General features: G+C 59.0%; 1 protein-coding gene across 1 annotated transcript in view; it reads left to right on the forward strand.

The window, feature by feature from the left end:
• The window catches only part of LOC102483877 (rho GTPase-activating protein 22), an 89,906-nt gene extending 83,364 nt beyond the window's left edge, over window positions 1–6,542 (forward strand). Inside the window, exons 8-10 of the mRNA XM_027771517.1 lie at window positions 166–287; window positions 1,492–2,365; window positions 6,000–6,542. Coding sequence (XP_027627318.1) covers window positions 166–287; window positions 1,492–2,365; window positions 6,000–6,228 — 1,225 coding nt within the window. The 3' untranslated portion in view covers window positions 6,229–6,542. The remainder of the gene's footprint in view (window positions 1–165; window positions 288–1,491; window positions 2,366–5,999) is intronic.
• Window positions 6,543–14,874: the final 8,332 nt, after the last annotated feature.

Genomic DNA, 14,874 nt, shown 5'->3' on the forward strand with positions numbered 1-14,874 from the left:
CACACTGGCTGCTCCCCCCCAGTGCCCTGTGCTGAGGGTGCTCTCAGAGCCAGCTCTGCACCCAGCAGCCATGGAGACCATGGGGGCATCTCAGAGTGGTGTGGTGAGGTGGGTGAGGGTGGCACCAGGAGTTGCTCCTGTACCTGCCTCCTTGCCACCCTGCAGGTTTCTAGATGAAGTCCAGGCCCACTCAGACGTCAACAAGATGAGTGTCCAGAACTTGGCGACAGTTTTCGGACCTAACATCCTGCGGCCCCAGCTGGAGGACCCCGTGACCATGATGGAAGGTAGTGGGGAGGCGTGCCTGCTGCCTCCGGGTCTGGGCTCAGAATCACCCCAGCCCCTGGCCTGGCCACAGGGGCGTAGCTCCATCTCTGGGTACTCGGCAGCAGCGTCTCGGCCTTAGCGCTCTCCTCCTCCAGGGAGTCCAGCCATGAAGGACAAGGAAGGGGAGGACACTGGTGCAGCGGAGGGTCAGCGGTTACTGTGGACAGAGAGCCCGGGGTGGAGAGGCCTGCACCTCGCCCTGGAACACAGAGACGTCTGTGCTTTCCTTATGGTGCATGGTCATGGGTCCTGGGTGTCAGAGTCAGCCCTGAGGGTGTCTCTTCTATGATAAATGACAAGGTGACCAAACCCCCCAGAAGCAGCTGGCACTAATGTCGCCCATCACCAGACCGAGCTGTGGTAATTGCTCCACCTCACGGATGAAGGCCAGAGTGGTGAGGGGCGCACCAGAGGCCAGCGAGCAGAGCCAGCCCTCCTGGAGATAGGCATTCATGCTCACAGGCTACCCCGAGGCCGCCATGGCGGAGTGGCGTGGACGGTGCCGCGTGCACACAGGCCCCGCAGCGGAGCTGAGCCGTGGCTCGGGCTAGCTGAGCCCACCTGCCTTTCTTGCTGCGGGTGATTGGTTGTGGGCAGGTGCGAGGGGTGTGGGCAGGCGTGCAGGCCTGGTCCCCTCACACAGGGGCTCCCTGCTCCTCAGGTCCCTCCTGGAGGCCTGCCCGGGTCTCTTGCCCAGGGCCCGGGAGGCCAGGAAGGCCCGGCTCCCGCCTGTGGTGCTCACCCGCCCATAGCAAGTGCTTGCCTCACCTGCTTCACTGCGCTTCAGCTCGCCTTGACCTAAGAACGCCTTCATTTTCCTGGGTCCTGGCTACCCTCAGGGGGGCCACCAGGCACCCAGTGTCCTATGCCTGGCACCCTCCCAGCCTCGGGCTCTGTCTGGTTCAGGGCAACGGGAGGGAAGAGGCAACTGGAGAGTCATCTCTAGGCCGCGACGGGCCGCAACCGGCCCCACGCCTGTTCCCGTCCCACCCCCAGGCAGGATGGGGCACAGTCCTCCCCCAGTCTGGCTGTGTCCGAGGCGGGCACCCGCCCTCAGTTTGTGCCTGGAGGGGCAGCGCCCTGGGACGGCCCCCTGGCTACCCACAAGTGGGTTAAGGAGGTCGGGCTGGTCTCCCCCTTCAAGGCTTTTCCTCCCTCCCATAGGCACTTCCCTGGTCCAGCATCTGATGACCGTCCTGATCCGCAAACATGCCCAGCTCTTTGCCACCACAGCCCTGGAAGGACCTGCCTCTCCCCATCGGGGCCCACCGTGCACTGTGGGGTGGGGCTCCGAGGAGGCGACGAGGGACAGCCAGGAAGAGCACGGCGGCCCTGGCTTGCCAGCGCACAGGACCTCGTCTCTGGATGGGGCTGCCGTGGCGGTGCTCTCTAGAACTCCCGCCCCAGCCCTGGGCCCCAGCTCGGGGAAGAGGGTGCAGACTCTGCCCAGCTGGAAGTCCTCCTTCCGGCAGCCAGGGGCCCGGTCCGGGAGCCCAAAGGGGGGCAGCTCGTCCCTGGAGGTGCCCATCATCTCTGGCGGGAACTGGCTCATGAACGGGCTGTCGTCCCTGCGCGGCCACCGCCGGGCCTCGTCGGGAGACCGGCTCAAGGACTCGGGCTCTGCCCAGAGGCTGTCCACCTGTGACAACGTGCCCCCGCCTGGCCCCCCGCCCAGCACGCCCAGCGCGGCCAGCCCAGCGTGGTCCGCGGCCTCGTCCTCCTGCGAGGCCTCTGCAGGGGGCTCGCTCAGCAGCTGCACGGCCTGCCGGGCCAGTGACTCGTCCCCCTGCAGCTCCCTGCACACCGAGTGGGCCCTCGAGCCCTCCCCACTCCCCAGCAGCAGTGAGGACCACAGGTCCCCGGACCTGGGCCACAGCCTGGAGGAGGTGGGCGCAGGTGTCAGCAGCAGCGAGCCCAGTGACCCGGGCAGCCCTGGCCAGGACCATGCCCGCCGCGTGCAAGCCCTGCAGGGCCTGGTGGCAGAGCTCAGGGCGCAGCTGTGCCGGCAGCGGACTGAGTATGAGGCGAGCGTGAAAAGGTAAAGGGCACAGGTGCCCCAGCAGGTGTGTTCAGGGCCGCTCTCCCACCAGTGGCTGGGCAGGGAAGCTGCAGGGGGCAGGCAGCCCCAGGAGCTGCTGTTCAGGGAGCGTGTCCCCAGGCCCCCCGGGCCCGGTGGGATCCTGGTACCTAAACGTCGGAGTCGGAGCCGGCCTGTGGTCGTTCTCCATAAATGCCTCCATAAAAGGGCCGCAGGGCCATTGCTGGAGGGCTCAGGGCAAGGCCTGCATATGGCTCCAGGGCTTGCTGTCAGGGTCCTGTAGTCCAGGCGTGGGGCTCGGGGCAAGTGCCCGTGCGTAAGGGAAGCCACAGGCCCGCCTAGAGGACTCTTTCCAGAATGGGCTCCAGTTTCCCTGCTGAGCCGGACCTTTTGTCCCAGCACCCTGAGGCTCGTGAGCTCACTGCTGTCTCGGTGGGCCCTCGCTCCGTCCTCACAGCCTCCTTGGGAGGAGGTGCCTTACCTTACAGTGAGGGGGTGTCAGGCCCTGGGAGGCCAAGCTCTCCAACTGTGGTCAGCAACAGACCGCACTGGACAGTGTCCAGGGCTTCCCTTGGCATCCCAGGCCCCTCCCCGACCCCCGGCAGCTGCCTGACGGGGAGCCCAGGCTCCACAGAGGAGCAGGACTTTGCATGGGTGTCCCTCCTTTTTTTGTGGAGATTTCTTCTGTCTTAAGGTGTATATGTTCGCTAGAGAGACAGAGACAGAGTGGAAGGAAAAGTGAGAAATCACCCCCCAGGGGATGGCCATCCGCAGCTCCTTCTCCATTTTCTTCCTGGGATCTTGGGCACGCACACACACACGCCCAGCATGAGTTTCAAGCCGCTGGGTCTGGGACTCAAACTGTGGTCGGCCATGCGGGAGTCCAACGACAACGTAACTGCTATGCCATCTGCTGGCCCCAGGGACCCCTTTTCCGTCAGAGGTATGGAGGTGGAAGGTCTTCCTGCTGCCCGTTCTGGGCCACAGGAGCTGAAAGGGCAGCTCTTACCCCGTGGCCCTGCTGGCAGCCTTCTGGGCCCCTGCCGGGCGTGCCAGGTGGTGCGGACACTGTCTCTGGTGGGAAGAGGGGGAGAGGGACTCAGGGCTGAGCGCCCGCTGTGGGCAGGTCACGCAGGCAGTGCCTAAGTCGGGGCTAGAGGGCCAAGGGTAGAACTGAGCGGAGGAAGCAGAGGGTGCGAATGAGGCCCGAGGGGTGGGGGTGGGGTGCACACGTAAACCCGGGCCGGGATTTGCCAGGCGGAGGCAACCGTGGAGGCAGCCCCCAGAAACACGCAGGAAGTGGTACTGCTGCAGATGAGCTCGGAGACGAAAACCCTAGGGTACGTGGGGACGGTAATGACCGGCCGCAGCAGGCCCGGGGCTCAGGGCAGCCTATACTTGCCACCCACGTGTGGCGCCTTCCGGGCTCCGGCTTCCACCCTCTCAGAGCCTGGGTTTCAACGCAGCATTGTTTGGTGGTGGGTGCTGAGCCAGGCTGCCTGGGTTCGAGTCCTGCCCGCCGACTGCCAGGCGTGTGTGCCCTGTGGATCTGGTGTGGGTACTCAGCACAGCCCGTGCCTCAGCATGCCAGAGCCCTGCCTGCTCACGGGGACTGGGCCGGTGGGCAGGGACGGTGAGGTGGCTGAGAAGGGCGCGGCAGCCGTCCTGTGGGGCCCTAGCAGAGCCGTCCACCTGCTGTCCACAGTGCAGAGGGCCCTGGGCACCGGAGGGAAGGGGTAAGGAGAGGCAGCCTGCCCGGAGGCCTGCTGTCTGCACAGCCAGGGTGGGGATGGCGCTCTGCACAGCCACCCAGGCTCAGGACCCCTCCGGGTGCCGTGACGGGGAGTCTGCCTTCCTTTGGGCACTCCCCAAGGGCAGCCCTTCCTACCGAAGCACCAGGCGCTGTGTGGGACGCGGGCCCGGCTGTGAGCAGACCGGCTGCAGTCTCCTTCCCGGCTGGTGGGGTGGGGTCAGGGCCTAACATGCGTGGAAAACCGGTGCAGGAACGGCAGACCTGGAGGCGATGTCTCACTTTCCCTCGTCCTGGCCCTGTCTCCCTCTCTCCAGCTAGGACACCAAAACACTGGTGTGGGGGAGGTAGGTGGGGGTGGAGGGAGGCCCCATGCCCAGAGGCAGGAAGCCCGGGTGGGCGGAGCTGTCACAGGGGCTCTGAAGGCAGGGGCAGGTGTGGGTGCTTTTAGCCTGCTTTTCACTTGCATAAGACCAGACAAGACAGTGATGGAGGGTCCTGAGCACCTAGGCCACTTAGACCATGCCCCCGGGCACTGCAGAGGGCAGTCTGTGGGGGTGGGGGCCCAAGGACACCACCCCAGCCCGGCGCTGTGGCACAGCAGTAAGATGCAGAGCCTGCTGGGCGGGAAGCCACATGGAAGCCACTGCAGGTCCGGATCCCACTGGCCCGAAATCCTGGGCACACAAAGGCCCCAGGAGCCATAGGAACTGGAGGGCTGGGGAGGGGATCCCCGTGAGATGAGACCCTGCCGAGGGTGGGGCCCTCTGTCGTTCTCTGGCACGTGTGTGCACCCGATCTCTGTCACTGAAGACAAAACCACCAGGCACCCGTTAGGAGGCCGCAGGGTCCAGGCCGCAGTCGAGGTGGTGACCCTGAGCGTTCTTGGAAGGCAGACCAGTGGGTTTTGCTAAGGGACTGGATGTGGGGAGGGCGGTGGTCTGTCCTAGAGGCTGGCGAAAGGCCTTCACTGGGGACACCAGGTTGCGGGGGTGGCTTGGGAAGAGCCCCAGGGAGCAGAGATGCCTGTGACGAGGTGGGGAACGTGCAGATGGCGCTCAGTCTGGAGACCGGACGAGGTCCCTCAAGGCCTGGCACAGGGAAAGGAGCAACAGGAGGGTGAGGAGGGGCCCCCTTGCGGCAGCATGCCCTTGCTGCACCCCACCAGCGCGCGTGTGCGTGTGTTGGCTAGTGCTGTGCATGTGACTGACTGCAGCACGGAGCCCCGGGAGGGTCACCCTCTGCATCTGGGGGACTTGCAGCAGCTGGGCGCAGTCTGCGGCCTACCCACAGCCACGTGGCTCGTACATGCCCAGGCCAGGCCCTAAACCCAGGGGCTGGGCTCAGGTGCCCCTCAGGACCTTTGCGTCGTGCAGCGAGGGACGCTGTGCAGATTCCACGGTGGCATGGGAGAGCCCTGCCGTGACCTGCAGGGGGCTGAGGGGCACATCTGAGCTGGAGGTGAGAGGAGCGGGACAGACGTGAGCACACACAGGGGAGTACGCACTGGGAGTTGCTGTGTCTGGCTGGAGCTTGGGGTGCCATGGGGAGAGCAGGAGGGGAGGCCAGAGCCCAGGAGCAAAGGCCAGCGGACAGGTGGAGGCTTGGTCTCTGTGTGGGGCCTGTGTGGCTCTCAGCTGGTGGCTGACTACTCAGAAGGACGGGCGGAGCGCCAAGTGTCTTCCTATGTTGGTGAGGGCGTTCTGACCGAGGGGAGCTGCGGGGCAGTCTACCCACGGTGGAGCACCAGGGCCCATGAGGGCTGGGTAAAGTCTTCCTCCTGCCTCCTCACCGGGAGCCCTCAGGGCTGCACCCGCCCACCACAGGGCTGGCTTGGTGGGCCAGCAAGTGAACCTAAAGTGGTGTCTCCCCTTAACTTTTCAGCATCGAGCAAGGCAGTGCTGACCTGAGAACACAAATGGCCCGGCTGGAAGAAGAGCTGCAGCAGGAGAAGAAGAAGTACACCATGCTGGAGATCAGGCTGCGGAACTCGGAGCGGGCGCGGGAGGACGCTGAGAGGAGGAACCAGCTACTGCAGAAGGAGATGGAGGAGTTCTTTGCCACCCTGGGAAGCTTGACTGTTGGGACGAAAGGTGCCACAGCGCCAGAGTAGGGCAGCAGAAGCCCCCGCTGTGCCTGGGCTGCCCCTCTCCCTTCAGCAGAGCTGGCCATGCCAGAAGCCTGTAGCTGGGGCCAGGCCACGGGCGGGGGCTGCCACTCCGGAGCCAGCTGGAGGGGAATGCTGACGTCCCGGAGGACTGCTGGGACCCCACACAACGCAGAAAGGAGCCAGATGCGCCTATGGTGTAGGGCCTGTGGGCGTCGGCGTTGAGCCCACCCCTAGGAGAGGTCCCCGCAGCTACCAAACCAGATGGCACGAAACCCTGTGGCCAGCAGGAAGTTGCTTTGTTATTAAACTTGCTCTGAAAGCACAGCGCCTCTGTCCTGGCTTGTTCACCATGGCCACAGGCTGGGCTTTGCCACGTGGCCTGTGCCACTTCCCACAGGGTTGGGAGCTCCCAGGCCGGCCCTCGGGAGGGGCGCAGTTCCGAGGGCCCCCGAGCAGCACCCAGAGTTCTTTTCACAGGGCTGGGGGTACCCAGATGCACAGCTCTCTGCTCAAGGTCAGATGCCTCTCGGCTCCCGATCTAGTCCTCTGGGCCTTGTAGCTGCCTCTGCCCCACGAGGGAGAGGGTCCTCCGACCTTTGCCATAGCCCGTTCTCCGGTGTAGCCGAGAGCCAGAGCCTGTGCTCAGAGCCACCAGCTGGGCAGGGCACTGCACACCCTGTGGCCGTGCGGGGTACCCGTGGAGCGAGCACCACCGCCCTGCAGGCCTTCTTCCCTTCCAGCCTCTTCACCTTGTCTGTTCACCCACAGAGTTCGAGACTCCATTAGGGTAAACTCCTCATAAAGCCTGTTCCCAGGTCTAGCAGGCTCCTGCCATAGCTCCTCAGGCTGTGCTTAGGGGGCAGACGAGACGGGCCTGAGCGGTCACTGCCACCTGCAAGGTTTATTGGATGTGTGGCCGCCAGGCTGCACAGTTACTGACCACTGTCTGTGGAGAGACATTCAGGCCACCCACCCATCTGCCTAGGTGACACTGCCGTAAAAATGAGCCAGTGCTTCCCACACCAGGGTCTTCGCGCTCTCAGGACATGCGGACTCCCCAGGGCTGTGCAGGCTGGGTGGCCAGCCCTGCAGGGGTCCTCAGTAGCATGGGCCGTCGGTACTGGTGAGCGCTGAGGGGCTGGTGGGGAGCGAGGCCTCCTGTCTCGGGCCCACCACCATGGCAGGCGAACAGAGGGGTCCTGGAGCTGCCCCATGAAGGTGAAATCTTCCCTCCCCTCCATTCAAGGAGAAAGGAGGGAGTTTGAGGCACTTTCTCGCTGCTCAGAGCCCAGAAGCTTGCAGAAGTGAGGTGGCACTCCTGTGTATTCCTCTGACCTACTGAATTCCCTCACCGCAGTCCTGGAACTCTGCCTACTTTGACACCGAGGGAATGCCAGGAGGCTGGCCAAGCAGCGAAGACCAGGAGGGTCCTGAGAGGCCGTCCATTGTCTTCCCAGGTGCACCGGCCGAAGCTAGGCAGCGGAGTGCGCAGGGGACCCGCCGCTCCTGAATTCGTGGGCCATGCCTGCCACCTGCTGGCAGGACCCGAATCTGCAAATACCGTTTCCATCTCAGTATTAATTAGCAATACTGCTTTCTTCTTCGTATAAAACGTGGCCTTGACTATAACACATAGCAGGCGCCCACAGCCGGCCTGAGGCGAGAGCTTGGCCCGTCCCCCGCTCCCACCCACTCCTGCCCCTGCCGTTCTTTATCAAGCCTGTTAGCAAACTGGGTTCCAGCTCCCGCGGTCCCTGCGAGATCAGCACAATAAACCAGTACTTATGAACACGCGCAGCAGGAAGCCAGTCTTTGGAAATCCAATGGCATGCTTTAGACAGACTCAGCAGAGGCAGGTGCTAAAGGTACTGTCAGCTAGGTACAGAGGCATCATCCGTACTCAGGGCAGTGGTGAATGCTTGGCAAAACTCTAGTATTCCACTCTCAGACTACTTCTAAAGTGTTTGCAAAATTGTTTTTACCTTTAAAGAAAAAAAACCCTAAAGACTGTAAAAATCTCGTGGTAAAACAAAAAAGGCTAACGAATGGATGTACATTTTTTAAAGAGAATTTTTAAGAGGAGAGTGGACAGAGATTCCTTGGTATCACTGGCTTTTGATTGAATCAGGAGTGAGTTGCACTCGTTTCTTGCTAACAAAGGGCTTCAGAATGGAATCTGTGTACATGTATCTTCCCCGTGGATATTAGAGTTGGCGCAATACCATTTTTTTAAAGGTTTTGCCACATGGCAGTGTGCTTGCCAGAGAGGGAGAGCGAGAAAGCACACTCCTCCCCCTCCTCCAAGGGGATGGCCGCACTACGATCCCTTCTACATTCTCCGCTCAGGGTTTTGGGCACGCACATGCACCTGGCATGATTCTCAAGCTGCCAGGTCCAGGACTTGAACCATGGTCCGCCATGTGGGAATCCAGTGCCTTAGCCACGATGCCACTTGTTGGTCCTACACCCGCTTTAGGACTATCCTCCTTCAATGCAGGACCGTGGGCCCTGCAGAGCCCTGCTGAGGTCCGGAGCGGCTTGGTCATGAAGGAACAGGTCTCTTCTGAGTTCCTAGTGGAGCTACAGCTGCTGAACGCCGTGCTGCGGTCTCTGCCCGGGGCCACTGCCAACAGCCCATGCTGGAAGTCACTGCCTTTTCCTACTAGTCGTGTGGCTGCTACTTCTCTCCCCCAGCCCTGTGACAGCTGAGCCTGGGCCGCGACCTTGCAGAAGTCAGAGGAGTCAGAATTCAAACTCTGGCAGTCAGATCTCACAGTCTGCTTTCCCCACACCTGGGCCTGGCTGCCAAGCTGCTGGCTTCATACGCACCCACCATGCTGAGGCTGTGCACAGGATGCAAAATGAGTGTTGGAACAGAGACCTCTAAATCAGACGGAGGCGGAGGGCTCAAGGGAGGCTCCCTGAGGGAAGTCAGACTTGAACTCAGTTGTATAGTAAAAACAGGAGTCATCCAAAGGAGAAAGGTCAGGACGTGTGGTGTGTGTGGCTAGGTCAGGGGTGTGTGTTGTACAAATGCATCTGTATGCCCCAGAACAGGTGATTGAGAGGGAAGACAGAGGGCAGAGGGTAGGCGGCGAGGGCCCAGACATGGACGGGCCGTGCTCTGAACCTTTCTGCTTTGGGGCAAGGGCTCCTCCCTGCATGTCATATCCACTGCAGACGTTCACGAGGCTCTACTCACGGGGAGAGGGAACGAGACTACTGTGGCTTGTACAGAACCCACAATCTAGTGGAATCTGACAGACCATAAGGAAGTACACGAGGGTCCAGCAGGTGGCCTAGCGGTTAAGGTGCTGGCCTCCCACATGGCTGTCTGTGGTTCAAGTCTTGGACTTGGTGGCTTGAAAATCACACCGGGCATGTGTGCATCAGTGCCCAAAATCCCAAGAGAAGAGTGGAGAAGGGGCTGCAGTGTGGCCATCCCCCCACAGAGTGATTTCTCCCTCCCCGTCTCTCAGGTGAGCACACACACCGTGATAAGAATCTTAAAAAACTGTAAACTAAATATAAACAAGGTTCACTTGGATCGTACTCTGTTCTCTGAAAGAAGACAGTCCGGGGCTAGTTTCAGGCTGGAGGGTCAGGAAGTTCTGAGATGGCACGGAACCGCGACCTGAAGGGCGGGCAGGCAGAAGGGAGGGGTTATGGAAGTCCTGCGTGGGCGCCTAGTGTCCTTGAGCGAGAACTTGGGATGGAGAGGGTTCAGTTCAGGTAGAGCCAGGCTGAGGCCAGGATGGCAAGGGCCAGACACCATGGGGGCCTGTCACCACGCTGCCCTGGTTTAAATGTGTCCCCCTGAACTCGTGCTGCTCTGGTGAGCCACTGTAAGGCGGCAGAAATGTCCTCTGCCCTGGGAGGAAGAGGTGGCACCTGTGGGAGGTGATCAGGATGAAAGCCACAGGAGCGACACAGATACCGCAGGACGCGCACTCACTGCGACTCACCCGTGATGCCCTGCACGCCTCAGGACGGCAGACGTCCCGCCCCACGTGGAACCTCCACCACTGGGCCGAGTGAGTCTGTGCTCGCCACTGCAACCACCGGGGAACAAAGGAGAACAGAAAACTGGCACCAAACGCGGCTGTCTGCTCGTGACAAGTGACCCAAGAACCGGCAATGGCCCGGGCTGAGGAGTCTAGAGTGAAACAGCCTGGATTCTGGGGAGCACTCAGGTGAGATCAGGGAAGCCCTGACTAGAATGCCGACAGAGCTTCGCAGAGTAAAGGCCATCCCGAGGAGGTCTCAGACGAAAGTGATAAATATCTCCTGGGAACAGAAGGGCTGTCCTTGACTCGCTGTTGCAAAATGCTTCGCTGTGTTATGTCCACACTCTAAGGCTTTTCTGCCATGCCAAATTTTAAAATGATTATTTGGGAAAGAAATTACTAAGTAAAACAGAGGATGTGCTGCATGGTTACTTTGAAAAGTTTAAATAAAATGAGAGAACAAAGACATGACTTAAGGACAGAATGACTAAATAGAAAGGAAGCTGAGTTGAAAAACAGAAAATTAGCCTGGCCGCATAAAGAGCAAAAAGGCATGTTTAGGACTGTGTGGCCAGGTGACCGCTTGCTGAGACCAGCCTGATAAAAAGGAGCCAGATGCTGGTCATCAAGACAATGGGCATGGCTGTAAGGGAGCCGGGTGCTATCCATGAGGCAGGGCCCCAAGGGCATTTCAGAGACTTTGCAGGCGGCCTTGCAGTGGGGTGGTTAAACACTGCGCACTGGGCGCTGGACCCCACATGGCTGTTTAAATCGTCCCAGCCCCGGTGGCTTGAAAAACAGTGAGTGTACATGCCGGACATCCTGCTGGGAAGGAGACATGGAGGAGAAAGAACTGTGGCATGACTGTGCACCCTGGGTAGGGAGATGCGTGTTCTCTTTGGCGTGCGCACCTGCTTCTAGCAATTAAAAAAAAGTTCTGAAAAATGACAGATATCCCCAAACATTTGTTGAGCAGGAAATCATCTGTTCTACCTATATGAAATTTCTTGGGCAGAAGAGCACTATAGGTACCCAGTAAAGACCCAGAAGTCAGACTGCCCAAACGGAGCCCGGCCCTCCACTAACCGCTCTCAGGTGACCAGACCTCTACGGTGATGTCAGGGCATCAGGTCTGAGCAATCAAGACCTAGTTCTTCAAACGCACTGTGTGACTAATCCCAAGCGTCTCCACCACCCGACAGCTGGTTCAAGACTAACTGGGTTTGGATCAGCCCCACATCCTTCCCAGCTGAGCAGGGTGCCCAGATGAAGCTACATCTTCTGTATATTTCCTCTCCCTCCTTTCAGCCCTTGACAGTGTCTTATCCACTGTGATAAAAGGAAGTGGGGCCTGGACCACGTGGAGGGGAGGCCAGGCGAGAGTCCTTTCCTGGAACTGGGCCCTAGCATGGGAATCAAGAGAGTTTGGGGTAACACACGGGTTCTTGGGTTCCACTGTGTGGGGGGATATCTAGGTGCCAGAATACCTCTTTCCTCCTGGCATATCAAATCTAGAGGGAAAAAGGTTCCTATCAAACGCTTCTGTTAAGTTTGCTTAGATTCATGACTGCCACTTAAGAGATTTTAAAACTTGGCGTTCATGGCAACCTCCACACCCAGAACGCAGCTGGGGATGGTGGAATGCATGACGGACAGCAGGTGGCCAGGCCCGCTCTCCGCACACAGCACCCCGAGGCCTCACAACCCTGTGCGCTGGTGTCAGGCCTCCTGTTTCAGGTGAGGAAACAGCCTCAGGGAATCAGTCGCATGCTGCAGGTGGGGTGAGGAGCCTGAGGCCAGGGTCCCACCTTGGTGCCCGGCACCTGAGCCCAGGTTCGCTCACTACCAAAGTTCACAGCGATGTTCGCAGCTCCCCCAGACCACAGTGGAGGACCGTGGGTACTGCATTTGCAGAGGACTGCAAAGGAGTGGAGGACAGGTCCAGTCTCCAGCTCACCAGGCCGACATTCACATGCCCCCTTCCTGGGCAGTTACCGAGGTCAGACGGGCTCTTCCACACAGGGGATCCACTGGGAGAAGATGAAGGCCAGGAGGCCATCCAACAGCAAAGGGAGGTGCACCAGCTCGCTGCTGCCCAGCACCCAGCGGGACAGCATGGAGGAGTGGGCCACACGGGCAAGCTCACATCCACTGAGGGGAGAAGAAAACAGCCATGCAGGTTGATCAGAGTTGTTTTATAGGGCATTAAAGCAGTGAGGATTCCAAACAGGTGACTGCAGGAGGGGACAACGGAGGCAGGGGACCGAGGCGTGAAGTCGTGCCCTGTGGCTGCAGCGGGCAGGGCACGGCACACGAAACCACCAAAACAGCGTTTAGTCGAGCCACTTCTCAATAAAAGTTTAATTCTGATTTGAGGCATTTCTCTCAAAATAAGAGTTTTCAGCAACCACATGGAGTTCAGGACTAGTCGGGAGGGCGGTGCCTACAGGGAACCGAGGGCACAGCGGCTCTCGGCCGGGACCGCACGGAAGGCTTCCCGGCACTTCCCGTACCTTAAACCACTGGCGCTGTTCCAAGGCTGCAGTCAGCAGGGACACTGTTTTTGCACTGATTATTTTCATTAAAAGTACAGGGTATCAACCAGCGCAGAGAATGTCCTCACATGGCAGCTGTGACGAAGCAGAGCACAGCTCAGCCCCCGAGACCGGCCCGAGGGTCCTGAACTCGCCATCTCGTTAGGACCAGCAGATCCCAACCTCTCCAAGACCTAAGTGCCCTCGGCTCCGAGTCACTGTCATGACCCTTCCTTTCCACTCCCTGCCAAGTTTTCTACTTTTAACCACCTCTTAGTGAGCAGAACTGTGACCCCACTTGCCCAGGTAACTCTCCAAGTTTATATCCAACAGGAATGTATCTTTCTTCTGTCCACAAAAGGACATGATGCTACTAAAAATGACTCGATGGCTATACAGGCAGATGACAGACCCCACCGGGGAGGCCCCGAGACTGGAGAGGCCTACAGGAGTCAGGAGACGAAGCAGGTGCTCCCCTCTTCCTACTCCTGGAACAGGGAGTGGCAAGCTGATGGCAGAGCTGACGGCACGCCCTCGTGTGTGACAGTCTGCCCTTCGCCGCCAGGCCCCCTTACCAGTCCGGCTGCACTCTCGGCTGGGTCTCCAGACGTCCAGCTCCCCAGGGCAAGCTCCCACCGCCAGTGGCCCTACTAGGACAGGGGTCGGGTCACGTCACTCTGCTTCCTCACAAAGCACAACGGCTCCCTACTACCTAAAAAACAGTAAATTTCTGATGCTTCCAGTTCTGACACTCAGCTTTCTGGCCCTGGGTCACCATTATTCCTGCATATCCCAAGCCCAAGCCAGGCCATCCCTCATCGCCTTTAGCCTGGATGCCCTTCTTCCCCTCTACACCCTCCTACCAAGGCTCGAACCGCGCCTCTCCGTGCCGTCTGACCCATCCCCCTGCCCTCTCCTCAGCGCCGTCCTTGCTCCTCCACAGAATGTTGTTCTCTCAGCGGGGCTGACCACTGTCGCCCACCTCCCCACCACTTCTCACTCTCAGCTTCTGGCACGGTCTTAGATGTACACATGTGCTTTCACTAACCGACGAAATTAAATGAAACGTGTTAAGAACCTAACATTTACAAAGCACGTTTGAACTTCTTTTTACCAAAGTATAACTTATAACAGCCTAAAAAAATGTTAACCACATATCAGTACAAATCAATTTTCATTTACATAAAAATCAATGGACTTTTAAAATATAAATTAACCGTGCTTAAAACACGCAGTACCTAAATGAGTAAAGAGGAGTCCTGTTTTGTATTATGGCTGGGCGGAGTGTAAAGCAGGTGTAACCCTGGCACTCTGAGGTCTGCTTCTGGTGCCACCCAGTTTCTCGCTGGAGTCCTCTCCAACGACTGTGACCAAACGCCAGGCACCAGCTGAGCGGCCCCGGACCCAGCTGCTCAAGCAGCGCTGCTGGCATGGAGCGTGGCCCCTTCTCCAGCCTCTCTCCGAAGAAGGGGCGTGTGGAGGCAGGCGAGGGCCGAGACGGATGGATGCTCGCTACCTGGAGGGGGCCCGTGCACCCCACAGCAGCCCCCGCTGTAGGCAGAGCAGACAGGCACGGCAAAAGCTAGAGACATGTTCAGACCTGAAGCCCCCTGCTTGTGCTGGATGAGACTCACTTTAAACACTTATTTTTCCCAAGTGGGCATGGTGGCTGCTCTCCCACATGGTTACCAAGAACAAGGTTAAGGACGGAAGCAAAGTTCTTTTTTGGATGACGTTTCAACAGCGATTTCAATACCAGGTAAACAAGACTAGAGGGGTATAAAATCCACATGTAAGAAATCTGCCCTATTAATACCCGTTTCATCCCAATCCATAGGAAATTCTAAAACTGTTAAGAAAAAAAACACAGATTTACGTTCTGTTTTCAATGAAAAAACTCTTAATTTCATACTTTTCATACCACTTTTTTCTTTTTTATTTAAAATAGTATAACCAACTGACATACTAGGTAACATGGTTTACATTCCAGAGGTGCATGTTAATGACCAGGGCGTGCAGGTTAGAACCACAGTCATGATCGCAGCAGTCCCTACCAAGTGCCCCACAGTTCTGCCTAGAGAGGAAGAAGAAGGGACGGAACACAGGGA

The sequence above is a fragment of the Tupaia chinensis genome, unplaced genomic scaffold, assembly GCF_000334495.1.
Source record: "Tupaia chinensis unplaced genomic scaffold, TupChi_1.0 Scaffold000221_1, whole genome shotgun sequence".
Taxonomy (NCBI): Eukaryota; Metazoa; Chordata; class Mammalia; order Scandentia; family Tupaiidae; genus Tupaia; species Tupaia belangeri.